We start from the raw sequence: 24,507 nt of genomic DNA on the forward strand, positions 1-24,507 counted from the left end.
CTTTTCGTTTACCTTTTTCTTATATGTTGCACAAAGACCTTTCATACACTTTACGTTTAACGAAAAAGGCAAAGAAAAGTTTTAATACCCTTGCAGACTTTATTAATTCAAATGTGACGAAAATAAGGTAAGCCTAAACATAAAATAAAGAAATAGACACAAATATCTTGATAAACATCCAATTTGTACATATTTTGTTACACACTTTTGACCAAAATTAGAATTATTTGTGTGTAAGTCAAAATAAAATTGAAAGTACATACTATGTATATTCTGTTATAAAACCACTCAAAAAGTTTTCCCTTAGTCTGACGACTAAATTTTTCCCAGATTACAATTAACTTGTCCCCATAAAAATAAGTAATATAAGAATTTAGTCCTGGAAATCACTGAAACCAGCGGAAACCACAACCGGATTCAGCCTGTTGATCCCATCGAATCAGGGTTTTCAATTAAAGATGTCACAAATTGTTTACCCCTCGAGTCGCTCTGATCACAACAACAGCCATAGTGTCTCATTTGGTTTTTATTGGGTCGAAGGGCCCTAGCGCTAGCACTCTGGTCCAGGGCTATTGGGTGATGAAATCGCTTCTCCACCTCCTGCCTCGACATCCTGCCTAGTCTCCGTGGTCTTGCGTACACTCAAGGCAATGATTGTGTCCGATTTTCGAGAACGACTGAACCGCTGGTGGCGGTTCTCCTCCCACTCCTTGCGGTGCACCTTCTTCCGGTGGGCATGCATGTTGGCATTGGAATTAAAGGTTTGCGGACAATGGGGACAAGTGTATAAAACCTCTCCCGTGTGGGTGGTCATGTGTTCCTGCAAAGACATTTGGTTACTAGCTGATCGAAAGCGGTGAATAATCTTGCTAAGATTACCTTCAGCTCGTTTGGTCGCTTGAAGGCCTTCTCGCACATAGGGCATTGATGGCTACGCGCCGTATTGTGGGTGTACTTAATGTGGTGCTGGTGGGCCTGCAGACTGGGCGAGATCTTTAGGCAGAACTGGCACTGCATCGGTTTCAGGTTTTCGGCGGTATGCATCATTTTTATGTGGCGCGCAAGACCGTATTTGGTGGTTAGCGTGGAGTCACACATGTGGCACTTAATCGCTGCCTGTGGCGCGCCGGTGTGCTCCTTCATGTGCCTGGCCAAGGCTTCGCGTCCTCTGATCGATTTTCCACAGACATCACAGATCTTGGCATATAAATTCAAATGGACCAGCTTGACATGCTGCTGCATTGTGTACTGGGTGGGGAATCTGCAGAGAATAACATTTATGATATAAAGAAAACTACATATGTAATCTGGTCACTCACGTCTTCTCGCAGTGGGTGCACTTCACCTGCCATTGCTCCCGGGGAACGTGCGTCAGTTTGTGGCGCTCGCAAACAACGGCGCTGTAGAAGCTCTTGGAGCAGTGGTCGCAATGATAAAGGCGACCGCGCGTTTTAATATCGTGCATGCGCATGTGCAGCTCCAGGCTGCGGCGGTGACCCATCACGCGCGCGCAGATGGAGCACTTGAAGAGCTCAGGGTCCTGGTGACGGCGCAGGTGGTCCACGAGGTACCCCCGCTTCCAGAACTTGCGGTTGCAGCACATCGAGTAGCCGCGCTGTTTGTGCTCGCGTCGGACATGCACTAGCATCTCGGAGAAGCCTTCCATGGGGGAGCTGCATATATGACACTGGACTTTGTAGTGCTCGCGGATGAAGTCGTTGAACTCCTGCGACTTCTTAGTGTTGGGCACACCGTCTTCATTGGGCCGCTCCGCTAGTCGCACTCGTCCACGTCCCCTTGGTCGTCCGCGTGCCTTTCGCTTTATCTTCGGCTGGGGTTCCCCTTGCTCCTCCTCCTCATCCTCTTTTTCGTCCCCGCTGATACATTCGTTGGGAAGGAATTCATGCTCCTCCTGATCCTCCAGCACATCGGCAATGGTTAAATCGGCCTCGGGGAACTCGATTTTTATCTCGTTCAGGTTGATTTGCTCCAGCACGCTCTTCAATTCCTCGCTGGCATCCTTCGGAGGCTCCTTACGGGGACGTCCTCGTCGGCGCTTCACGATAGCGGCCACGCTCTCAGCTTGCTCGCTCTTGACCAAGGGTGCCTCGAGCGCAGCAACTTCTATGGGAGACGGCTCCTCCGGAACCGTTTGCTGCAGCGCCTTGTGGGCCTGCTCCACACTCAAATAGAAGTTGTGGAAGAGCAGCAGCTGCTCCCAGCAGGCGCCGCACACATAGCCGCTGCCCGAGGCAGGGATCTGAAAGTGGGGAATCCTCGTTGATAGTATCCAAAGTAATAGGTGTCGTGTTTTGTTTACCTGCAGCCAGAAGTGTTTCTCGATGATGCATCGCAGGCCCAATGAATCGGCCTCCTCCGACGCGAATTCTATATTGCCGATTGCTTCATCGACAATCTGAGTGCACAGAAAACAAGGCATTTGTACCGAAAGTGCGCCAGGAAGCGTACAAAGTGCGTTACACTGCGTTTTACTTTACACATAAGAACAGGCCGATGCACAGCTGATTGGTTCCATCACTAGCTGTTATCGATAACCTGCCGCGAGTAGTAGAACCATGTTTTTCTTGTTCAAAAATTATGGTTATTGGATTTTTTTTATAATTTTTTATTTTCAGTTTAAACACTTTGAATTAATTTAAAGCGTATAATAATTAATTGAATTAAAGCTCCCAATAAAACACCCAAAATTCAGCAAGTGATGTGAAAAGTTTGTCAGTTAACATTTTATTTAATTAACTAAGTAGTCCATAAAGGCCCCACTATTTATCACCTTTTTCCTCTAAAACCCCAAATAACAAATATATACAGGCTATTCCCCAAACTGTTAAATTGCTGAATGGTTGAAAATTCAACAGAAAATATCAGCAATTGATGGAACGGACCCTAAATGTTTCCTGTCCAATTTACCAACAGCTGTGACCAGATGTCAACATTTTTGAAATTAAAGACACGTAATATTTCATTTTTCATTATAAGTTGATGCATAAAATTATTACTAAGGTAAGAAGAACTAAAAATGTACTTCTAAAACTGATTTTGAAGTAAACAAAGCTTACTTCTGCTACTAAAATGTTTCAGAGTTTCTACATATTTTAATGAACTAAGGTGACGACTATGGTTTCCAGCATAATTACTGAAAGTTGAGCTTTTATGGGACACCTGATAAACAGCAGACCAAATTTCAACCAGTCAGCAATTCAACCGTTTTGGGAATACCCCAGTTGTTATTGTGCTTTTTTTCTAGCTGTATTGAAAAAATACCACCTTATTTCAAAATAGTAGTGTATTTGGTATTTATTGTAGTACCATCTCTAATTAAGCAGAGCGCAGTTGAATTGATATGAATCGTTTTCCGGGCATTGTGAAATAAATCTGAAGTAAAACAGGAGGGCAGCACTTGCTTATAGCTCGGCGCCATATACACAAAGACAAGGAGACTGACAACATGGAAAGTACCGCTGCAGAAGGGGCAGCCTCTGCCAATGACTCATCGCCTTCGCTGAACGTTCTGTGTGCAATTTGTAACGAGTTTTTCCGGGCAAACGACATAATCTTCTCAACCACCAGCTGCGGTCATGTTTTCCACAAGGAATGCCTCACCCGCTGGCTGAACACGTCCGGAACCTGCCCGCAGTGCAGGGGCGCCTGCAACCGGAATCGCGTCCACCGGCTGTATCTGAACTTCTCCGAAGCCACGGAGTACGATTATCAGGAGCCGCCCAAAAAGCCCATCGAATGGGTGCCCATGGATCTCGACAGGAACAGCTTTCCGGACTCCCACCTGCCGCCCGAGGGAGCGGTGCAGTGCGGCACCAACGAGGACGGTTTGCCCACTTATGTGGCCAGAGGATTTTACCAAGATGATCTTCTGCCCTCCTTTTATGTGCCAGAGAAGAAGGCTGCCTTTGGATCGCATGCGTGTAGGGCCCACCGTCTGACGGACGATGTGGAGTTGCTGGTGCTGAACGACTGTGACCACAAGTGGGTGGCCGGCCGGGATGGAACCTATCCACGGAATGCCCTGAAAGCGGGCTACTCCGAGACGCATGAGGTCACCTATACGGGTCGCGGGATCTACGAGGGCGTTCTTCGACTGGGTAAAGTGCATCCCTCTCACAAGGTTATGTACATCCCTCACCGGGGTCAGGAGGTCAACGTCAACACCTACGAGGTCCTAGTAGTCACCCCACGCGAACAGGCCGAACGATAATGGTGCTGCATTCTGAAACACCTACGCCTTATTATTGTATAAATCTGTGTTATGTATATGTACGTCTGTTACATTTAAGAGTGTGCTGTGTCACCTCTGAATCCTCAGCACCCGATATTAAATTTCTCCCTAACCCAATAGCTATATGGTATTACCTCAAAGTTTCTTATCAGTAATGTGAATCTATTACATTTCCCGAAATTTTATTGTACAGTTGCTTTTGCTTAAAGAGTGAGCACTGATCAGCATGATAGCTAGCAAATAATAAAGATTTGAAAACTTCAAAAGACGAATCAAAAAAACTAGTTTACTTGTTAATGTTTAGAACATTTTCTTCTCAGATATGGCACATGTAAGTATGCAACAAATAGAAATGAGTTCATTTAAAAATGACCGCGTTCAGCTTCAAGCCTAAAATATCTATATTTGCAGATTATCAAAAATATATTTCGCACAAGGTTTTTCTACACGTATTTCTAATTTCTACACTCAGAAAAAAACCTTATTAAAATCAAGTGCAAACAGTATAGATTTATAAACGATTTCATACTTAACATTTTAAGAACGTTTTTACTTATTGAATAAAACACAATATGCGTTTGACTCTGAAAATACTTGATTCAAGGACGAAATACATAATTTTTTTTGAGTGTAGCTTACCAGGAATTTGTCCAAATTATAAATCTTTAAATGGACAATTCAAGTACCTTATCTTAGGCGTTGATCCAAAGTGTATAGCAAAGATAATCAGCTGTTTAAGCCGGCCAGTTTGATAAGAACGGAAATCTCTAAGCAGGTAAAATATGAGGGTGCTAGGTTTCTCTGAACAGATTGTCTTGTGTTCATTTAGTGCTGACCCAGCCAAGTACCCAGTTTGGTAATTTTCAATTCTTTACATAAGAACTTATATATTTGTAAATCGTAAACATTTTTCAATCCAATGGAAAGCAAAGCCCGGGTTAAGCCATCGTCATTTCTCGGAGTTGTGTGTGCTATATGCGCCGAGTTTTACACTCCCTGGGATGTAATATTTTCATCCGCCAAATGTGGTCATATTTTCCACAAAGCCTGTCTTACGCGTTGGCTCAATTTGTCCCTGACTTGCCCCCAATGCCGAGGGAGCTGTCACAGGGATAGCATACGCCGGATATATTTAAATTTCTCAAATAAACAGGATGTTGAGGGTAAGCAGCCAATTAAACTGTCTGTTCAATGGGTTCCTTTGGATATTAGTTTAAAAAAGCTACCGAAAGGCGTGGTCAAATGTGGCTTTGATGACAATGGCAACTGCACATATGTGGCTCGCGTCTACCTGAACGATGATTTGTTGCCAGCGAGCTATGTGGCAAAGACCAAAACAGCATTATGTTCATGGGGCTGCCTGGCCTATGAGTCCACCGAACTGGAAGTCCTAGTTCTGACCGATTGCCATTACAAATGGGTTCCAGGCACGAAAGGAAGTTACTCATCGGATGCCCTTCAAACCGGATACTCTGAGGATGGGGAAGTAACCTACACGGGACGTGGCCAATATAAAGGAATCTTGCGACTGGGAAAAGTGCATCCATCTCATGAGGTGATGTACATACCACATCGGGGTCTGGAAGTAAACATACCTGACTATGAGGTACTGGTAGTTGTCCCTTGTTAAAATAAAATATAAAAAAAGCTTTTCTGCTTAATTAATCTTCATGATGTACTATTTTTATTTAAAATGTGTTAGACGCTATGTAATTTCTGATTAGTGTTTTGAACCTACGCATGTTGTGAACATAATTATTTATATAAGACTACTCGTATATCTCTACAATTCATATTTTTCTCTGCACTCCAGCTTGGCTTTGTTGTTCCAACAGAGGGCCTCACAAAATTTGCTTTAAAAATACGTTTAGCTTGTATAATTCGTTTAATAAATCTGCCCAATCTGCACTGTAACATGACATTTAATATATATGTATATATTTAGCTAAAATACAAATTTATATGCTCAACATGCTTTTAACATTTAACCAACAGGCTTTTACTTTTCAATAGAAATAGGATTTTTTTTTGTTTTTTGTTGTTTCATTGACTTTGTACTTAGTTTCTAAACAGTTTGTATATATAAATATAAAAATGAGTGTGTGACTGTGTTTTGTGTGGGAGTGTTATGTGGTGTGTGACTACATAAGACATTTATATATATAATTATTGGTATTTACAAATTGATCGGATCCGATGTATAATGCATGCATGTGTTGTATTTCGTTTGCTAATTAAGCCTGAATTTGAGTTGGATCTGATTTGTGATTGGGCTGAATTGGTTAAACATTTGAGCTCAGTTGAAGACGAAAACAGTCTACGTGGATATACACCTCCATTAGGATACAATTACGGCTTACAATTCATGGGACAACGAAAAAACTTCTAAACAGACTTGAAAACAGTTTTAGTATATGCGGAAGTGGCTGGGGATGACTCTATAAACTATATTAACTAGTTTACAAATGTATTTTGCTGCCCTAACGACGACCTATTTGTCTGTTTCATTTTTGGGCTGACAGATAGTTCATGTACTTGGTGGTCTGCTGGGCATTCCGCACCAGCTCGCTCTCCTCCTTACCCGAGGGTAGCTGCTCCTGGCCCTGACCACCCTGAGCCTGCCAGTTGTCCTCGCCCTGCGGCTGATGGACGTCTGGCTGGGAGCGGCGCGTGAAATGGCGATGCCGCTGATGCTGATGTTGCGGCGAAGTCTGCTGTCGGCGATCAAACGAGCTAGACGCTTCGCTGGCCAAACTGCTCTGGCTGCTGTAGCGCGGGAATCGCGGACCACCGCCTCCTCCATGTGTGGGACTCTGGTTATACCTATAGCCAGTCTTGTCCATTTGAGACTTTGGCGGTCTTGGCAGAGTGCGAGCCCTCGAGGAGCTGCGACTATTCGACTCCGGTCCGTTGGAGTTGTACGCACAGTTTTCATCCTGATAGCCAACGTTTATGGCGTTGTTGGAGCGCCGCCAGGTATCGCTGTGTATTTTTTGATGGCCTCCCTGATGTTGCTGCTGCATCTGTTGTTGCTGCTGCTGTTGTTGTTGCTTCTGAAATCGCGGCGGCTTGTCGTAGGTGTTGCGGTTGTTGAACCGTCCACTCCGCTTGTAGTTGTTACCTCGCTCGTAGTTACTAATGTATGAGCGCTCGCTGCGATCGTCGCGATCCCGCTGATCCCAATTCGAGTTGACGATGCTGTTGTAGTTGCCGCCGCCAGACATGTTGCGCTCGATCCGCTCCTGCGAGTGTTTCCTCCGGTCGTGGATGCTGTAAAGTCGCAGGTTCCCGCCGCCTTCGCTGCGCACGCTGTGGTGATCATCGTCGCAGCTTACGCTGAACCGCCGCTGTTGGTCGCGCGACCGTCCGTTGGTCTGGTCGCCGTCGTGATTGCGGTTGAAGCGTGTCTTCCGCCAGCTAGGGAGCGGCTTGCTCTCGTCCCGATCCTCGCTGCTGGCCATGGATGGATACTGGTCGGAGTTGGCGCTGTCAACGATGTACACGGTTATATCGGTTGAATACAATGTTCATACAAAAAGGTAAACTCAAAAACTAATCAAACTACACTAAAAATAAATACTTCATTTTTAAATTTGTTCTCAAAATTTAAACTAAAGATGCTGATTAATAATCACCATTTAATTTGACACAATTTAATTGTTTAATAACCAAGAAACATAAATTGAAATCAAAGCAAAGTTTTGCTGTAATTTAAAAATTATTTCGAAAACAAATGAATTTTATTGAATTAATAGATTTTCCTTGACTTACTTAATGGACTTGACTCAATCTTGGAAATTTCCCTATAAATAAATCACAATGGCATTTTTTTTTTATTATACAAATAAGTTTAATAAATCGTTTTTTTGAATACCTATCATAGCATCAAAAGATTCTTATCAGTCTATACTGATATATAATTTGTTCTTGATTAATTTCTTCATCACTACAAGTTTAATACATACTCTATGCTGGGTGGTTGTGGATGCTGCTGGTGATGTTGTGGCTGCTGCGGCTTTAGAGGCCGCGGTACTTGGCGCGGTTGAAATCCGCGACGTCGGTGGCCAAGTGCAGCAGAGTTGTTGGCAGGATATGAGTGACCCCCCGCTTCCGAGTACCTGTCGTCGCCCTGGTCCGCCTCACCGTAGCCAATGTCGCAGAAGGAGTCCTCGCAAACCTGTTCGCTCCACTTCTTCGTCGTCGGCGGGGGATCGAAGGAGTCCTGGTCCTGGGCAGAGGTGTTGGCACTACTGCCGTTCTCCGACTGCTGATGCTGGAGCTGCTGCTGCTGCGGGCGGCCGTCTTCAGAGGGATGGCTGGCGCCATTGTTGTTGACCCCATCCTCCTCGCCATCCTCCACAACCAAGAAGTTGGTGTACATGGCCTCCAAGTCGTGTCCGATGTGCTTGAAGTGGCTGTAGAAGAGGTCCAGCACCATCAGCAGCATGGCCTTCACCTTGGCGGTCAGCGCTGGCTGCATGATCAAATGGCGGCGAACGTGGAATAGCAGCAAATCGATCTCCGCTTTGTGGCGTTTGCGCATGATCTCTCCGTTCAGCGTGATCTGCGACAGCACCAGACGGGCGATCCGAGTCCCCAGCACCACCGACGTGTCGTTCAGCTCTCGGGTGAGAAGGTCCAGAAGGGATTCGCCCAGAATGGTGATCGGTGCATTATCCGCCAGCCGAACCCTATGGTAGTACTCGCCCAGCAGCGTGATCGAGTTGTACAGACGGTTCTTGTCGTGCAATCGGTATGTGTCCGCGTTAAGGAAGTTCGTCTCCAGGATCTTTAGCATTGCGCTTCGCACCTTCGTCTCCTTCATCGCCAGGGCGTCGAAGTTTCGCGAGGAGAACAGCAGGGCGAACTTCAGCGCAGTGTCACCATCGCTAAGCGCCTTGTCATTGAGGTACTCCATGGATTCGCTGCGTATGAGAGTAGAATAAAAGATTATTACTAGTATACTTTAGGTTGAATAATCTCTATGACTAACACTGTTAAGACCTGCACGAGTTCCCCTATTTTTAGAGCCTCATTTTCAGATCTGTGTATTTCCTTAAATTATAATATGCATATGCACGCTCATTTCCTTCGTATACTACGATTTATTGTTATGGTTTCCACTACAAGTTGCTTAACGCCCCCATTATTTTACCCTCAACTGTTGGTATGTTTTTAAACACATTTTTACGATCGGTTCGCAGGCACAGCAGCATTATCTGATAAGCCCAAGCCGCGAACTATTTACTCAGCAATTAACTTGAGCATGAGCCTGAGAGAATCGGAGGGAAAAGTGTTCACGTTGAATTGAATCGATGGCGCCGATGTCTTTCTAGCCGTGATTATTTGTATGAAAGCTGTAAATTTTTAAGACACGGTGACGTTCGAGCAACCTGGTCGCAAACAACAAACTCGTGCGCACATATTTACACAGACAGTGCTTTTCGAAAATGTAAGTCGATTTGGAATTATAGCAAAAATAAAAATATTAATTTGTTTAGAAATTATGTACATTTATAAAATGATTAATATTCAAAAAGACAGTGCTTTTCGGAAATATAAATCGATTTGAAAATATTGCAAAAATAAAAATATTAATTTTTTTTTTTTAGAAATTATGTACATTTATAAAATGATTATTTTTCAAAAATATAAATCGATTTGGAAACAGCAAAAAATGACTGAAATTCAAAAAAAGCCTTTTTAAAGGAAAATAAAATTTGTTACCCATAACAACAAGTGGCTTAATAAGAATATAAGGGTCGAGTACAAAGCATAAAATAATTAAATTCCTGAACTTTGATTAGTGATTCGGTTTTTGGGCGACAAAATACATATCAATTCCAATTAAGTACTTGTGAAATTGTAAATTTCTTCATGGCAAAAGAAAATCAACTAATTCAATTGAAGTAAATGTTATGGAAAGTTCTAACCAACGAAGGAATGGCATAAGCTTCTCAAATAAGCCCATTAGTCATGCTAGCTTTTATAGGAAGTCATAAGCATGGCTTGTTTGATCGTCTATCGAAATGGAGAAACGTGCAACAAGTTGCGTTATCGAAGGCCCTATGCTACCGCAACGCACTGTATCCCCTCACCGGGTATTTATACGCGAAAAGAGGCACCGAGCATACACACTACTTATGATATTATTAATCATCAATGGACGAACGCTGGGAACGGAACGGATCGAACCAGGGGGAAAACACATACCACAGCATCGACTCGTCGCGCACAATGTTGCAGTAGTCCGTCTCGATGGTCTTGATCTTGGAGTTGAGCACAATGCCGTCGTCCTGCAGGTCGAGGTTCCGCATCAGGGCGATGATGTGGTCGTAGGCACAGCCACCTGTTGGGATTTGGTAAGCGGCGGCGCCTGCGTTTAGGATGGTACAAACGTCCCGCAGCCGCGCCCCCGTTCCCGCCCCCTCGGCGCCGCCACTGCCCCCCTGCGAGCTGTGCCCACTGTCCACCGTGCTGTTGTTGTAGCTGTTGCCGTAGGTGGTGTTGTTGCTGCTCCCGCTGCTGTTGTTGCCGACCATGTTGTTGGCCATTTCCATTTCTCGCCGCGATCACTGCCGATTGTTGTTGTTATCGCACCGTTGTTTGTCTGCCCCTTCCACACACTTCTGAATGCCTGACTGCCTGTGTGTGTACGCGCTTCTGTGTGTGTGTGCACTGGTCGTCGGTCCACCAAATAAGAATCAGCGTTGACAAAGGTGTCGAAATGCGCACGCCAAGTTAAACACCTTTTCGCCCAGCTTCCGCTTCGGGTGCAAGTGCAGTTAGCTCACTGGGGCCCGCGGTCGATTGGAACGCAACTAACGAACGGAATTAAATGCACAAATCTCTTACTATTCCTATTTATTATTGCTATTCGACGACTTTTATAGTTGTGTATTAGTGGTGGCACCGATGGCACTGTCGCACTATCGAAAGCGCACGGTGTGCTTTCGCAAACGGCGCGACAGTGCTGGCACAGGTATCGATTGGCCCGTTGTGGTGGCAAGAAACAGCCGGAAGAGGCTAGATTTTATTTGTTCTTTGCTGCAGTGGTAAATTTCGATCTTGAGGAGGTGGTGAAACCGCCAAGATTTGCAGACAAACGGCCGGGACCCTTATCAATTTAACGATTTTTTATGAGTTTTCTTCAAAATACAAACTTCAAGAAAAAGCGAAAAAAAATTATTTTTGACGGTTGCAAGTGTATATACCCTCTTAAAATATAAACCCGCTAGAAAAGTGTAAAACTAGCCAAAGGCTTGGCATTGAATGTCAAATCTATCGATCCCCACATTTGCTGAAGTGGTGAATTTTGTTCTTGCGGAGGTGGTGAAATCGCCAGCAGTCAGCTGTGTTTCGTTGGGCGCGCAAACTGTGCGGCGTGCATTTTTTGTTGTTGTTTTGTAATAACTGTTTTTATGTAGTTAATTGTGCCAAAAATGTTGAACTTAAATTGCGTAATTTGCGCCGAATTGTTTGGACAGGCCGACGAGGTGTTTGCCACAGTTTGTGGGCACATGTTCCACCACAGTTGCCTCAACCAATGGCTCGATCGGTGGGGAACTCAAAAAAGGATATGTGTAATCTTCGATGACGTATTTCAAAATCCCTTGCAGATCAAAGACCTGTCCCCAGTGCCGTAATAAGTGCACTACCCGCAACATATTTAGGGTCTACTTCAACCTGGCCAACTTGGATGTGAGTCGCATCGATGTGGGTTCCCTGCAGGAGCAGCTGGACAACGCCAAGTTGTCCATGAAGATGATCGAAAAGGAGCGCAGCAAGGACGAGCAGCAGATGCGGAATCTGAAGGAGACGCAAAAGAAGTGCCTGTGAGTCCTCGCTAGCATTTCCCTCCAGTTCCTGGCTAATCCTCCCCATTTCCTTTCAGCAAAACCATAGCTGGTCTGGAGCAGAAAGTGCAGAAGAAGGAGTTCCTCATCAGCAGCTATGCCGAGCAGATCAGCATTCTCAAGAGTGATGCTCATGTGGTGGATGGCTTGCGCAAGGAGAACAAATCCCTGAAGTCACAGATCCAGGCCATGGAGGGCGTGTCGGCCATTCTGGCGGCTGGCTCGGCGGACGCCGAGCGCCTGCTCAAGAACGAGGCCGATCCCCACGTCCTGGCCAACTGGGTGTCCACACTCAAGCGGGAGCTGCGCCAATGCGAGAGCAAGAAGACGGAACTCAGGAACGTGGTCAAACTGGTGCAAAATGATTTGCGCAAGGAGATCGAACTTAAACGGTTTGTCCACCATATCGAGAAAGTGGTTATCGTCATTAATCATTGCTTTTCCCATTGCAGAAAGTTAGAGGAGCGTGTTTCCCACCTGGAGAGCGATCTTTACCAGGCCCAGGAGAAGGTTCGCATGGTTTACTTTCATACTTCGCTTTTACCTTATGAGTTATATTTTATTTTCAGCTTCAGTCTCTGGAGAGCAAGACCGTTTGCCAGGACTCTCCCAACGCTTCTCGTGGTCTAAATAGCAACATTTTGGCCCTAAAGCGGGAGGAGAGGCGTAGCACCATATCTCCCACAGTTGTGAGTAGTTTCATTTGTAAGCAAACTCCAGCTGTTAATGTTCTCCAACTCTGCAGAAGGAGAATATCAAGCGCATCGAAGAGTCTACCTCCCCGTATCTCAACATTAAATCCAGCAGCGTGGGCTTGGCCCATCTCCTGAATACCAAGGGCAGCATAGGCCTGGCCAAGTCCAAGATATCTCCAATTAAGGGAGCCGGCGGGGTAAGTATGACCAGTGGAACCATACGTAAAACCAGCAGTGATCTCAGTGAAAAGGTAGGCGCAAAAAGTTAAGCAAAAGGCATTGTTCTAATGGATGATATCCCCACAGTACTCAATCTTCAAGAAGCCGCGTCTGTTGCTGGGCAGCTCGAGCAGCACTGGCTTGGCGGCCACCACAGGGTCTAACTTTGTGTTTAATGGAATGGGCGGTTCCGAAAAGATCGATCCCTTCGCGCAGCGCGCCGAAGAAGATGGCCCGGCCAGTAGCAGACCCTCTGCTGTTCTTTCCCGGAATGTAAACCAGCGCCTTAAAGCCGGCTCCCTGCGGAACTTCAACCTGGGCAAATAAGTCCACAGCCATGTGATTATAAGAGACTGCCCAAGTTGGGTATTAGCGTGCGATTGCTATTGAGGATTGCCGATTTTGTTAGTTAGCCAATGAATGAGTTAGGCACTAGTAATAAGTTAGCGGTAAATATATCAAAAATACAAAAGGCAAATGTGCGATCAGGCAGCAATCTTCTTTTCCGCCGTTCCCGTCCATTCCTCCCGCAGGTGGACACTGCAGCCGAGGTCACGCAATGCCGCCTTGATGTCCTGCTCCACGCTAGGGTGCTCCTTCATCGCCGCGTTCAGTAGATCCTCGACGCCGAAGGAGATCCAGGTTTCACATTGGTTTCGCGATCGCGACACCATGTTGCGAATGGCCCAGGCTCCGTTCCGTTGGACGATTTTGTGCTTGGGATGGGCGCGAATTGCCTCCACGATCACCTCGGCAATGCCGGTGTCAAAAAAGGCGGCGCTGTGTTCCTGCACCCGGAGTGTCAGTGTAGTCACGCAGGCTAAAGCGGCGGCTACGATGTTCTCGTTGCTCTGGTGCGTCTCCAGCAATTGCTTTATTATAGGAGCCACGCCCTGCTGGACGATGTGAGCTTTCACGGAGTCGTGGCCAGCCAGGGCCCGGAGCAACTTCAAGGCCTCCCTATTTAGACGCACTTCGTCCAGATTAACGCTCATGATCTGGAAGACGGACTTCAGGCCACCAGCCTCATCGATGGCGGTGCAGAGTTCCTGGCGCACAGCCAGTGTTCCAATAGTGAGCAGCAGATCGGCCAGCACATTGGGATCCTGGTAGGCAGGCAGAAGTTCCACCAGCGGCAGCAACACCTCGCTGGCTATTTGGCGGGCGTGCTCGTGGGCGCAGCCAAACTCCACGCGGATGTCGTCGTCCAGCACCAGGAAGCGGAAAACTGCGGTCAGTTCGCTCACCAAACGATCCTTTCCCTTGGACAGGAGGGGCTTCATCAGCTTGAGAGCGGGGGTGTTCATGATGTTCTGGCGGTTCACCTCGTGCATGATGCAGGCCTTTTGCAGCCACTGAAGAGTCAGCAGGGTGATGTCCTGGCTCTCCATTTGGAGGGCCAGCAACTTGAGGACCACAGCCATGGCCTCGGCATCAAACAGATCCGGCTGCTTGTGCGTCAGGCTGTTGACGGCCTCCAGGGACTTTTTGATCAGCGATTCATTGGGTGAGTCCGCGGAGAGGGTTTCCTCCAGCAGGGTGATCAGAGCATCATGGGCTCCATTTTTGCCGGCTAGCACCCGATGGGCCAATGACTTCTGGCACTCGGCATCCAAGGTGGCCAGCTGTTCCAGCAGCTGCGTGGCGTCCTCTGTTTTCTGGCCAATGTGCTCCTTGATCTTGTCCACCGTTTCGTTGATGACGGGCTGTCCGGTCTGCGGGTTGACGGACAGGTCCTTGATGATGTTGGCCAGGTTGATGCCCTGCAAAGAGTCCATTGAAGTGAATCATCTGGATAAATGAGTTCATCGGCTCTACTTACCTGCGCCTCGAACTGCTTGATGGTCTCCTCTTTCGCCTCCGATGGAGTCATGGAGAACTCCACCACGTTCTCCTTTACCACATCGTCGAAGGTGTCCTGCGATATAACCTTGGCCATGGCAGTGAATCGTCCGCTTTAGTCTTTCTCTCCAGTAGCTGCAGCTTTTTACTTTTCAAATTTTTACTTTGTTCTCTCTGTCTGCAACTTCCCACACACACCTGCACGCACGCACACTCCGACACAGTTCAAATTTACTCCCTGCGGTCACACTATCGCACTTCGCGCTGCGGTCTTACTTCCAGCTGATTAGTTATCGATAGATATCGATTCAAGAAGCTTGCGAAAGTACCGTTAATTCACCACAGCACTGAAAAAAAAATGGCTTAGGAAATAAAACTATTTTTCGATATTTCTATACACAAATCGTGTTCGAAAAGTTAGTTAATAACCTTTGAGGGTTAAATAAAAATGGAGGCAAAAATATTTTTATATATAAATATGTATCTTCATTTTTGGATCTGGGAATTATGAAACTAATATTCGTTTAGAGTGTGAACTTTCCCAAGTTAAAAATTGAAATGCTAAGAAAATGTAGCTTGTGGCTTTTTAATTACATAACTTTTATTTTGACTTTATCTGGCTCGTTCTTACACTGCAGTTACATAGAGACGGTTGACCGCCAAAGCGTCTAAGTTTAAAAAGAGTAAACACACCGAGATAGATAGAGGGACACATGTACATCTAGCAAAAAGCCATTGAAAGCGTCCATAATTTACGTCTACAGTTTAAGGTTTCTTTTTTTTTAATTTGTCCTAGCGGGAAAATTGACAGTGGCTCGTCGCTCATTTTCGCTTGGGAAGCTTGTAGTCGGTCGGCGGGTGCAGCTTCAGGTGGTCCAGAAACACGGGCTGCATGTCCGCCCGCCACGAGATCTCCTCACGAGCCCTTACGGGTCCGTCCTTGCAGGTCAGCCAGTAGGTGCTCATCAGTCCCTTGCCCTAAAAGATAAAGGTTTCTTAGAGTCCAGGAAAAATAATAACCTTTATGATAAAATGATTTTTAAATCGATGAAATTCTGAGGTTTCTAATCAATTTTATTATACAGATTCGTTTAGTGCGAAAATCAGAAAAGTTATTGGGGTTCTACTGCTACATATCAACACCTTTATCGATGGACATGGCCCAAATTAATTTACTCGAAAAGAGAAATAAGTCCAGAAAAATTTCAGCATGTACAAAATGTACTATCGAACTTAAAATTTTGAGAACGAAACTTCTTAAAATAAACTTAAATTAAAATGAACTTAAATTTAAAATGCAATCAGAAAATACGAATCCTCAAGGTGGTTCAGATGTTCGTCCGGACAATAATGACATTCTTTAAGAAATGTACCGAGTTCTAATCCTTGCTGCGACAGGTCCTGACTATTTTAAAAGTATTTTCAATTGTTTCTTTTTTTCTAAGATTTTTTCTCTTATTTTAAACCGTAAGTAAAAAGGTTTAGATAATAATGCAAGAAATTTATATTTTTGTTTTAAAAAGAATTCGGCAAAGATGCCTGATTCAACTAGGATTCATACTGAGACTTCAAACATTCCTTGGCTTACAAATTAAATTTCAAGATCTTTAACATTATACCTTGACATCGAGGAGCCCGCGATGCTCGGTCCGGAATCCGCCCACCTGTTGCAGCGAGTTGTGCATCTCCTCGGTGATATGTATCTTCTGGGCCTCGCCGGTGCTCTCCATGCGCGAGGCCGTGTTCACCGTGTCGCCGAAGAGGCAGTAGCGCGGCATCTTGGTGCCCACAATGCCGGCGACCACCGGACCCGTGTGGACTCCGCACCGGATCTGGACGAACTCGTCTCCCGCCCGGGGGATCCGGAAGAGCGACGAGGCGTCCAGCAAATCAAGCGCCATTGTTGCTATCTCGCTGATGTGCTTGTTCCCTGCGGAGGCGGCGGTTTGGAAAGTTCCATGGCATAAATTACGCGCATGGCCACAAACGAAATTTAAATTAGCGCAAATCTTTTTGGGGCACTCAGGCAGCGGGGGCGGTGCGAGGGGCGGGGTTAAATGACTGACTGACTGACAGCTGAATTTGCATAAATTACCGTTCTTCACCGGCAGACCAGAAGCCACCATATATGAGTCTCCAATTGTCTCGACTTTATAGACGTCGTAGCACTCGAGTTAAAAATAAATATAAATTTAGAAAGTATAAATATAATTGTCAATATAATTAATTATAATAACTTATTCTTTTCGAAGAATATATCCGAAAAGTTGGTACAACTAGAAACTACCACTGAAAATGCCTAAAAATTTTGGATTTAACAGGCATTTGAAAATGTTTAAAATCCTCTGAAAATAAAATTTATAAAAAACTTACCTCGATGCGCTCGTCGAACACTCGGTAAATCGAATTCAAGAATGTTACCACCTGTAGAAAAGATTTAAGAAGAGTTAAAAAACTACAAGGTTAATGATTGCTATGAAAGTAACCCCTAGCGTTTCTAAGCAGAAATACATATTTAAGTTGTTAAAGATTCTGGGGAAGTAGTCATAAAATTTAAAAAAGAAAGAAATCACATTTATATAAGACTCATAAACACATTCAATGGTTTTAAAAAATAATGAGAAACACAAATTATATTAATACCCACATAAAAAGACACATTAAACTAATCTCTTAACCAGAATATTTACCTCCAGTGGAGTACAATCCGCAGCTATTTCAGTGAAACCCACGATGTCACTGAAGTAAATGGTAACTGCCTCGTAGAGCTCGGCGGGCACCTGTCAGGAAGTCAATTAGAGCTGCCTAATTCCCACCCACACCCGGACTCACCTGCTGGGTCTGTTTCAACTGCATGGCGACACTTGGCGGCAGCATTTGGAAGAGCAGCGAGTCGCTTTTCCGCTTCTCCCGCTTAAGCTCCTTGGCCTTCTGGGAAAGATTCAGGGCATAATGCTATGGGAAGGGGACAGAGATGAGTCGACTGTGGTCAGATATGGTGGCTAGGATAGAACCTGTATCGTTGCAGCGGCATTCTTCACCAGAACGATGATGACCGGCGATACCAGGAGCACCACAACCAGAATGGCAATGCCAATGGCCTCTTTTCGGTCAGCCTCCACCAGGGTCTTGTCCACATACTCCCTTAATAACAATAAATTAAATGCGTGCCAAATGATATATATAACCTCCATACTTGATCAGTCGTCGCAGAGCCTTTTGAAGAATTCTCAGATCATCAGTATAATTGTTCATCAGTTCGTAGTATTCAATGGCACTACGTTCGTTCGAAACATTTGGATTATTCTTAATCAGGGTGGAGCCCCTGTGAAAGAACCCTATATAAGAACGAATGTTAAGAAAACTACCCATCTTACACACATTTGTTTGGCCCGATGAAACCTCTTGGTGCTGGTGATATTGGTGTACATATTCCTTAGCATGGGAGCGTAGTTTAGGGTGGAGTTTATCATTTCTCGAGCCATGAATTCGTATCGAACGTAGGATACAAAATTCTCAGCTGTCAAGGACCCCCGTCCGTAGTACCTGATGCCAAAGGAAGTTGCGATGTTCTGGCACTCAATGCTCTTGAGGAGGTTCTTGAATCCCACCAGATAACTATCATGTTTATCACAAATTTCGTATATAATCAAATAAAATTGAATTAGGACTACCTTATCGGTAACTCTCTACTCACCGCCATACGCCGCTGTTGTCTGTTTCTTTGATCTGCTCATTGAGGTGATGGAGCAGTCCCCGGTTGATGGATGTGTACCAGTTCATCACCTCAGTGATCGAGCTCTCCTCGGGCTCCAAACGCACCCGATCCCTGAACTCATTCAGCCGGCTCTGGAACTCGTATCGGTTCAACATCATCTCCCGATCGTCCTCATCCTCGTCCGGAGCTGTAGGAACACTGATCTCACTCCAGGTGGTCATGTTGTTCAGGGCGTGGTCCGTATTTGCAAATCTCAAAGTAAGGTTGGCCCTGTTCGGAAGGTAAAAGATAAAGCTGAGATCCTTCAGTGCATGTAACAGAGTACCAACCGCTGTTTGCTGCCGTTCGTGAAGATGTAGAACGCTACTTCAGAGCGTTCCAGCTGTAGCCGAGTAACTACTTTTCCTAAGTCAGTGGCAATAGTAACCTATAAAAAAAAAAAATAATAAAGAGAGATCAATAAAAATAAAATAAATGTCTGAAGAATTAAGAATACGATATATTTTAATGGATTTATAAGTAATTTATAAAAAAAATTTTACAGACAGCTCTAGTTCAATAACAATTAAAAACCCTTTCCATTATAAATAGATTAATACATTTTAAGTGTTCTCTTATAAGCAAACTGTAAAACAAACATAAATGGAACAACTCATATACTTTTATTTTTAAAAGGCTTAGTGAGTCCATAAGTTGTTAAGATCCTTAAGTTCTTCGAACACAAATATAAGTACTTTTACTTAAGTCAGCTTAGGTCATTACAAAGGAGGTAAACAACTATTTGAAGAAAGAGTTATTATAGCCTTAAATGATATGTTATCTTTGCTTTTCTTTTCGTTTGTTGCTAAAAATTGTCTTATAAATTACGTATACGCCGAGTGGAACTTTTCGGTAGATAAAAAAATCTACCTATTTAGTAGTTAGGTTTCCAATCATTATAGGAACAACGAACAAATAAAATGAGTCAGGCCCCTAAGTTGAATAATGTACATAATCGACTGTTTTATTATAGTTTTGTCCAGCATTTGGGGAATCCCTAGGCGTTGAATAAGGGGATTCTCATTACTAATCTTCTAAGCCCTCGTAGTCAGGCGATCTTTGTGAGTTTCTGATAAGCAGCTCTAGTAGTCAAATTGATAACAAGATAACCTGAAACACGCTTACACTCAATATTCTACGAACCCTTATCAGAAGGCTGACTTATCGCTGCCCCCAGGTGGTTAGCCATATAAAAGACTCCGGTGGCAAACTGTGGGCCAGTTACTAAAGATGTTGTGGCCCAAGTTAGTTTGTTTCGCATTGGTTGCCTTGGCCTATGGCCAACTTTATCAGGTGGCCGGCGAGGAAACCATAGCCGTCTGTCCCACCAACTTCACCCAGGTGGCGGACAAGTGCCTCCTGGTGGACACCAAATGGAGGAGCTTTTACGAGTCGGACCGCTACTGTCGGTCCCTCAACGCCGGACTCCTGAGCATTAAGAACTCCATTGAGCTGAATGCCATCAACGAATGGCTGCCGGTCATTGCTCCCTATCAACCGGAGTTTTGGACTGCCGGCAATAAGCTGGGCGAGACCAGAAGCGATTACTACTGGCAGAGCACCGGAGAGCAGGCCCTATATCTTCCTTGGCAAGCGGGGCAGCCCACGCCCGCCAGCGGAGATTGCCTCACTTTGCTGGCCAACGTCACCATGACCACTGAAGAAGTCTTTTTGAGTGTCCACCGCCTGGCCGTAAGGAACTGCACCCAATGGGCACCCCTCATCTGCCAGGTTCCGCTGCAATATTTCAAGACCCAGCTATGTCTCAACACTTCTGCTTTCTTCGAGGCCAAGATACCCGTCTAAGTCAACAAAGAAGTAGAGATCATAATTCTAAGTTGTTGTTTAATGGGTGCTGCTCAAATTAATTTAAAGCAGATTGGAATTATTCTAATATATAAATGTTAATTATTAGATTTTAAAACACTATATTTTTTTTTACTTTCGGTTGACTTGCTAACGAAAATTCCTAAAATTCCATAAATTTATTTTATTGATCTACTTGAATAACAAAATTAGTTTATAACAACGGATAATGACTTATCAATAATTTTGGCTTAGTGTCAGGTATAATAAAATAATAAATATTTGATAAAATTACTACCTCTTACAACCCATAAAAAGCCTTTTCGTTTAGTAATCTTATCACTTTAATAACTTTAATAACCCTTATGTTAATAATATTGATTAAACTTTTTTATTGCTTGTAGCATTTTGACAAACTTTATGAATGCCTTTAAAATGATTTTTTGGGCAACCTTATAATTTCGGATTTAACAACTTCAATGTAAATGGTATTAATAATATTGATACATTTTTTTTATTGTTCGTACTACTTTTTTTATGGAATTCCGCTTCCACTTATGTATTTCAAAATCAAAAGCCATCCCATTATGTGATCATTGGAAAGTTCTCCCGTCGATGACTTCTTTCTTTTCCCTTGATTTGTTTATAGTGTGCTTTGCATTCTAAGTACGTGCCCCTATTCAAGGACCATCCTCCCACTTTCACCACTTTCCACCTCCCATCCTTCACTGGCGACTGTCGCTGCATATTTCGCATTGCGTCCTTATCAATTCACTTTGGCCTCCTCCCCAACCCCCTTTTGGCTCATATAGGTACGTTCAATATTTTCCATTCTCTCTTTCATATTTTCTTGCGAGGACTCAGCATTTGCATTATGGATAGATGAAGTGGGCGGTTGGGGGATGTGGGCAGCAGGACCCAGTTGAGTGCCTGGCCACGAGCTCGTGCTCCGGAACCCTTCACGGGGACTTGGGACGCACTTACCTGAGCAAACAGACGGACCCAAGGTTTCTCGGGATGGTCAAGTGAACATTGACCATCGGGGGGAGTCTGCCCCTCTCGTCTACTTGGCGTTTGATTGAATCGCTGTAATAAATTTTAATTACGCCTCAAAGACACAATATCCGGGACGCATTCGCTTTGTTTGCTACTTTTCACCGACGCATCCAGTCACTCAAAGCGACCACCCACTTTCCCACCCACTGACCCACCCAACTGCTCACCTGCGTTTCGATGTCGGCCACGGCGGAACGGTACTCCAGGATCTCTTGCAGTGTCACCGATGTTTGCACAATCAACGCCAATATTGGTATAAATGGTAGTATTATCATCTGGAAATGGATTCGCATGTCAATGAGTGAGTTCTTGCTTACAGTGGGCGAGGTATTTCAGGGAATTGAATTGTTGTCTTGTCTTCAATTAAATTAATTAACTATTTAACTAATAGGCTATGATAATATTTTAGATACCTATTCTATCTCTACTGAATTTATTAAATCGCTTTGTAATTAGTCTAAATGATTATAACTCATGTTAAGATTCTAGTTTGTTATCTGTCAGAAAAAAAGTAAACATAAAGTTAAATCATTCGGAATGGCAAAATTGGTTTTCTCAATGTAAAGTTAAATTACACGAATCAGTGGTAAATTCGATTTGAGAAGTCTGTCAAAGTAAAGTAGGCAAACTTTTTGCTGTCAGTTTTGTCAACAGACAAATTCAATCAGAATATTCCCTTAAGATAGGCGTTTTCAGTCGGATTAAAAATAGCATGGTAATAAGAAACCTAATTTTTCCGAAACATCAATGATTTCAATACAAAAAGTTAGCATGTATTGAGAAAACGACTCTTATTTTTATAAAATTCAACTAATAAATCGTACTTATGGTAAATCATAATTTGGAGCATTTAAAAGGTAAGGATTTCTAGGCTTTAAATGGAACTCCACATAAAGTTCCAAGGAAAAGTAGTTCGGCCCTGACCCACTGTGCCATATATTCTCATTTGCCATCAATATGTGCTCCGTGGAGCAAGAGTCCGGACCAATCTCGGCGTTATCTGCGGCTGATTGCAAGGGAGGTACCGGTGGCAAAGGCGGCAAAGGGGGCGTGATTAGTCTTTATCGTGGCCCGCTAATCGCGACATTCATTAGCCGCACTCTGGATGCCGCGGCACGTGACTCTGACCAGTCGTCCTAATTAAGATGCATGCGCTGCCGCTAATTTATGCTGCTCCGGATAAGTTTGTTTTTCGCACCTGTAGAGCAATTTCGCCCAGTTCCCGGGGAAGACTCACCTGCATCAGCTGCAGGCGCCGACCCGTTTTTATGGCCGGGTTACGGGCGGCGGCGTTGCAGCACCTTCCAGTGCCGCCACTCGATATATCCTCGGAACTAATCGAGCGCACGGAAATTTTATCGAGCTGCAGATTGTGATGTGTGGGCACCAGGAGCAGGCCCCCCTCGCCGGATGGGCCTTCCTGCCCGGGGGCCATTCGCGACTCCATCGGGTGGTTCGATTGGCAGGCGCTAATGTCGATCTTAACGCTGGGGGTCGGCTTTCTGCCGCTCACAGCCCCACTGCCGCCCGCTGGGCAGGGGCAAGGGTCAGGGTTATCTCCGGACTTGTGCGCTTTTCCATTTAGCATATTGCCGATTGTTCAGGCGAGGATGTGGAGAGCCAGTGCCTCATAAACACGTTTGCTGCACGGAGAGAAACTGCCGGGCGAAAGGGTTTAATTCGACAGGGTTCAAGGTATAAATTGCCGAAACGAAAACTATCAGATAGAAATTACGCAGGGAACCCTAATTAATATACAACACTGTATCCTTGGCTTAAGTCTTAAAGCTATAGCTTTTAAACCCTCAATTTCCATTCTGTTTCCAGGTTTTTTAACCAACATTATTTTTACATGCGGACCAAAAAAGAGGTCTTAGTTTTTCTTTATAAATACATAAAAATTCTATAACATAATGAAAGTATAGAGCTTTTAGCATGGGAAAGTTATTTTCAAACACTTTAAATACTGTGTTAGTACATAACACCCGTTCCTTAAGCTTAAAGTGAATAAATGTATATTTTAAATTGTAAAATATAAAAAATGTAGGGCTATTCACTTTGCATTTACACTATAACAGTAAACAAGGCTGAGGTAATTGGCTCTGTTTTTCCCAGTGCATTGGAAGTGCAAATGTCACTGTGAGTGCGGACTGTACATAATTGTTGCGTGTTCAATTTGTATCTGATAGTTTCACTCCGGCGACACTTGTTGAGTTTCAATGGGGCCGTAATGAGGAGGGCTCGTAGAATAATTGCGAAAAATAGCAGATAAGCACATATGGGTGGCCGGACCACGCCCCCACCCCGTGGCCGCCCATTCGCTGGCCGCCAAACAAATGTCAGGATGTCAGGACGTCAGGACGACAGGACGACGGAGGACGACAAATTTGATGGATGAGCAGCCAAGCAACCAAGCGTTGCCAACGGAAGGGTGGGAGTTTAGCAAAGGGGTTGGGGCTTTGAGTTTAATTGAAAGCACATTTGATTGCTGCTCCCCAGGCGGAACCCAGGCGGACCCCGCTTTTCGCCCAGTGTAGTGCCAAAGTAAACAATTTGCGCAATGGCCTGCGTTTTGTATCTATGTGGACACATATCCTTTATCCTCGGCTGTTTCCATTGCCGCAATGTCCGCTTGTTGGTTTACTTTTCACACTTATCATGAGCACATTTATTGATTAAAGTTTTAATTGCCTACACTTGGAAATAATTGAGAAACTGGAAGTTAAGTTAATTTTTATATTTCACAGCTGTAACTTATTGCAATTTATATTTGCGGCGCACTTCCAATCAATCGCACAGCACGCACATAAAAAGTTTCTTTAATTCTTGTTGCACAGAGCCACGCATTAAATTCCCACACAACAATGGCAAAAAATTCAATTATCTATTAGCGACAAGTGCGAGGAATGTGTGGTTAGGCCCCTCACAATGTGAGTTTTCCGTACGTGGGAGTTTTCCCTGCGCTCGCCGTACTTTTCCCTTCGGTTTCCGCGATTGAATGCTACGAGCGACCAGAGCCAACTG

The 24,507-nt window shown here is 44.5% G+C and overlaps 8 protein-coding genes across 12 annotated transcripts; 4 read left to right on the top strand and 4 right to left on the bottom strand.

The window, feature by feature from the left end:
* Positions 1–107: 107 nt before the first annotated feature.
* On the bottom strand, positions 108–2,523 carry LOC119551740 (transcription factor grauzone). The gene is made up of 4 exons (XM_037861241.1): positions 2,321–2,523; positions 1,320–2,260; positions 880–1,261; positions 108–820 (listed from the first exon to the last, which is right to left on the bottom strand). Exons 1-4 carry the CDS (start codon positions 2,438–2,440, stop codon positions 551–553), a joined length of 1,713 nt encoding a protein of 570 aa, XP_037717169.1. The 5' UTR covers positions 2,441–2,523; the 3' UTR covers positions 108–550.
* Positions 2,524–3,335: 812 nt separating this feature from the next.
* Positions 3,336–4,533, top strand: LOC119549929 (natterin-4-like). Its single transcript, XM_037858271.1, has one exon. It carries the CDS (start codon positions 3,467–3,469, stop codon positions 4,229–4,231), a length of 765 nt encoding a protein of 254 aa, XP_037714199.1. The 5' UTR covers positions 3,336–3,466; the 3' UTR covers positions 4,232–4,533.
* Positions 4,534–5,095: 562 nt separating this feature from the next.
* On the top strand, positions 5,096–5,882 carry LOC119549521. Its single transcript, XM_037857636.1, has one exon. It carries the CDS (start codon positions 5,172–5,174, stop codon positions 5,880–5,882), a length of 711 nt encoding a protein of 236 aa, XP_037713564.1. The 5' UTR covers positions 5,096–5,171.
* A 415-nt stretch (positions 5,883–6,297) lies between these two features.
* On the bottom strand, positions 6,298–11,182 carry LOC119550591 (putative uncharacterized protein DDB_G0268364). 2 transcript variants are annotated; one of them, XM_037859396.1, is made up of 4 exons: positions 10,466–11,182; positions 8,218–9,177; positions 8,024–8,055; positions 7,450–7,738 (listed from the first exon to the last, which is right to left on the bottom strand). In XM_037859396.1, exons 1-4 carry the CDS (start codon positions 10,810–10,812, stop codon positions 7,584–7,586), a joined length of 1,494 nt encoding a protein of 497 aa, XP_037715324.1. In that variant the 5' UTR covers positions 10,813–11,182; the 3' UTR covers positions 7,450–7,583. The 2 variants fall into 2 exon arrangements, with proteins under 2 accessions (XP_037715323.1, XP_037715324.1); XM_037859395.1 differs by lacking the exon at positions 8,024–8,055 and having other exon boundaries at positions 6,298–7,738; positions 10,466–11,180.
* Positions 11,183–11,591: 409 nt separating this feature from the next.
* LOC119551171 (E3 ubiquitin-protein ligase TRAIP) lies at positions 11,592–13,507 on the top strand. Its single transcript, XM_037860369.1, has 7 exons — positions 11,592–11,810; positions 11,872–12,087; positions 12,147–12,500; positions 12,561–12,618; positions 12,678–12,797; positions 12,854–13,054; positions 13,110–13,507. The coding sequence occupies exons 1-7, from the start codon at positions 11,695–11,697 to the stop codon at positions 13,347–13,349; spliced, it is 1,305 nt and encodes a 434-aa protein (XP_037716297.1). The 5' UTR covers positions 11,592–11,694; the 3' UTR covers positions 13,350–13,507.
* Positions 13,385–15,085, bottom strand: LOC119551170 (armadillo repeat-containing protein 6 homolog). The gene is made up of 2 exons (XM_037860368.1): positions 14,845–15,085; positions 13,385–14,785 (listed from the first exon to the last, which is right to left on the bottom strand). The coding sequence occupies exons 1-2, from the start codon at positions 14,959–14,961 to the stop codon at positions 13,508–13,510; spliced, it is 1,395 nt and encodes a 464-aa protein (XP_037716296.1). The 5' UTR covers positions 14,962–15,085; the 3' UTR covers positions 13,385–13,507.
* A 373-nt stretch (positions 15,086–15,458) lies between these two features.
* On the bottom strand, positions 15,459–24,496 carry LOC119550083. 4 transcript variants are annotated; one of them, XM_037858556.1, is made up of 14 exons: positions 24,429–24,496; positions 22,721–23,141; positions 21,651–21,758; positions 18,912–19,009; positions 18,562–18,852; positions 18,246–18,482; positions 18,061–18,189; positions 17,879–18,008; positions 17,697–17,819; positions 17,555–17,644; positions 17,238–17,288; positions 16,960–17,032; positions 16,484–16,794; positions 15,687–15,842 (listed from the first exon to the last, which is right to left on the bottom strand). In XM_037858556.1, the coding sequence occupies exons 2-14, from the start codon at positions 23,069–23,071 to the stop codon at positions 15,687–15,689; spliced, it is 2,148 nt and encodes a 715-aa protein (XP_037714484.1). In that variant the 5' UTR covers positions 23,072–23,141; positions 24,429–24,496. The 4 variants fall into 4 exon arrangements, with proteins under 4 accessions (XP_037714486.1, XP_037714484.1, XP_037714483.1 ...); XM_037858555.1 differs by having other exon boundaries at positions 24,411–24,485; XM_037858557.1 differs by lacking the exon at positions 24,429–24,496 and adding an exon at positions 24,179–24,265.
* LOC119550084 (C-type mannose receptor 2-like) lies at positions 19,852–20,545 on the top strand. Its single transcript, XM_037858559.1, has one exon. The coding sequence runs from the start codon at positions 19,852–19,854 to the stop codon at positions 20,425–20,427; it is 576 nt and encodes a 191-aa protein (XP_037714487.1). The 3' UTR covers positions 20,428–20,545.
* Positions 24,497–24,507: the final 11 nt, after the last annotated feature.

The sequence above is a fragment of the Drosophila subpulchrella genome, chromosome 2R (genome assembly GCF_014743375.2).
Source record: "Drosophila subpulchrella strain 33 F10 #4 breed RU33 chromosome 2R, RU_Dsub_v1.1 Primary Assembly, whole genome shotgun sequence".
NCBI lineage: Eukaryota > Metazoa > Arthropoda > Insecta > Diptera > Drosophilidae > Drosophila > Drosophila subpulchrella.

Coding starts and splice junctions, on each gene's coding strand:
- LOC119551740 (XM_037861241.1), bottom strand. CDS start 2,440: ATGCCTTGTTTTCTGTGCACTCAGATTGTCGATGAAGCAATCGGCAAT. Junction 1,262..1,319: donor TGCACCCACTGCGAGAAGAC/GTGAGTGACCAG, acceptor TATTCTCTGCAG/ATTCCCCACCCAGTACACAA. Junction 821..879: donor AGCGACCAAACGAGCTGAAG/GTAATCTTAGCA, acceptor ATGTCTTTGCAG/GAACACATGACCACCCACAC.
- LOC119549929 (XM_037858271.1), top strand. CDS start 3,467: ATGGAAAGTACCGCTGCAGAAGGGGCAGCCTCTGCCAATGACTCATCG.
- LOC119549521 (XM_037857636.1), top strand. CDS start 5,172: ATGGAAAGCAAAGCCCGGGTTAAGCCATCGTCATTTCTCGGAGTTGTG.
- LOC119550591 (XM_037859395.1), bottom strand. CDS start 10,812: ATGGAAATGGCCAACAACATGGTCGGCAACAACAGCAGCGGGAGCAGC. Junction 9,178..10,465: donor CGCGACGAGTCGATGCTGTG/GTATGTGTTTTC, acceptor TCTCATACGCAG/CGAATCCATGGAGTACCTCA. Junction 7,739..8,217: donor CCACAACCACCCAGCATAGA/GTATGTATTAAA, acceptor CATCGTTGACAG/CGCCAACTCCGACCAGTATC.
- LOC119551171 (XM_037860369.1), top strand. CDS start 11,695: ATGTTGAACTTAAATTGCGTAATTTGCGCCGAATTGTTTGGACAGGCC. Junction 12,798..12,853: donor GCACCATATCTCCCACAGTT/GTGAGTAGTTTC, acceptor CCAACTCTGCAG/AAGGAGAATATCAAGCGCAT. Junction 13,055..13,109: donor GCAGTGATCTCAGTGAAAAG/GTAGGCGCAAAA, acceptor ATATCCCCACAG/TACTCAATCTTCAAGAAGCC.
- LOC119551170 (XM_037860368.1), bottom strand. CDS start 14,961: ATGGCCAAGGTTATATCGCAGGACACCTTCGACGATGTGGTAAAGGAG. Junction 14,786..14,844: donor TCAAGCAGTTCGAGGCGCAG/GTAAGTAGAGCC, acceptor GACTCTTTGCAG/GGCATCAACCTGGCCAACAT.
- LOC119550084 (XM_037858559.1), top strand. CDS start 19,852: ATGTTGTGGCCCAAGTTAGTTTGTTTCGCATTGGTTGCCTTGGCCTAT.
- LOC119550083 (XM_037858558.1), bottom strand. CDS start 23,071: ATGCTAAATGGAAAAGCGCACAAGTCCGGAGATAACCCTGACCCTTGC. Junction 19,010..21,650: donor TGGCCGACATCGAAACGCAG/GTGAGCAGTTGG, acceptor TTTTTTTTATAG/GTTACTATTGCCACTGACTT. Junction 18,853..18,911: donor ACGAACGGCAGCAAACAGCG/GTTGGTACTCTG, acceptor CCTTCCGAACAG/GGCCAACCTTACTTTGAGAT.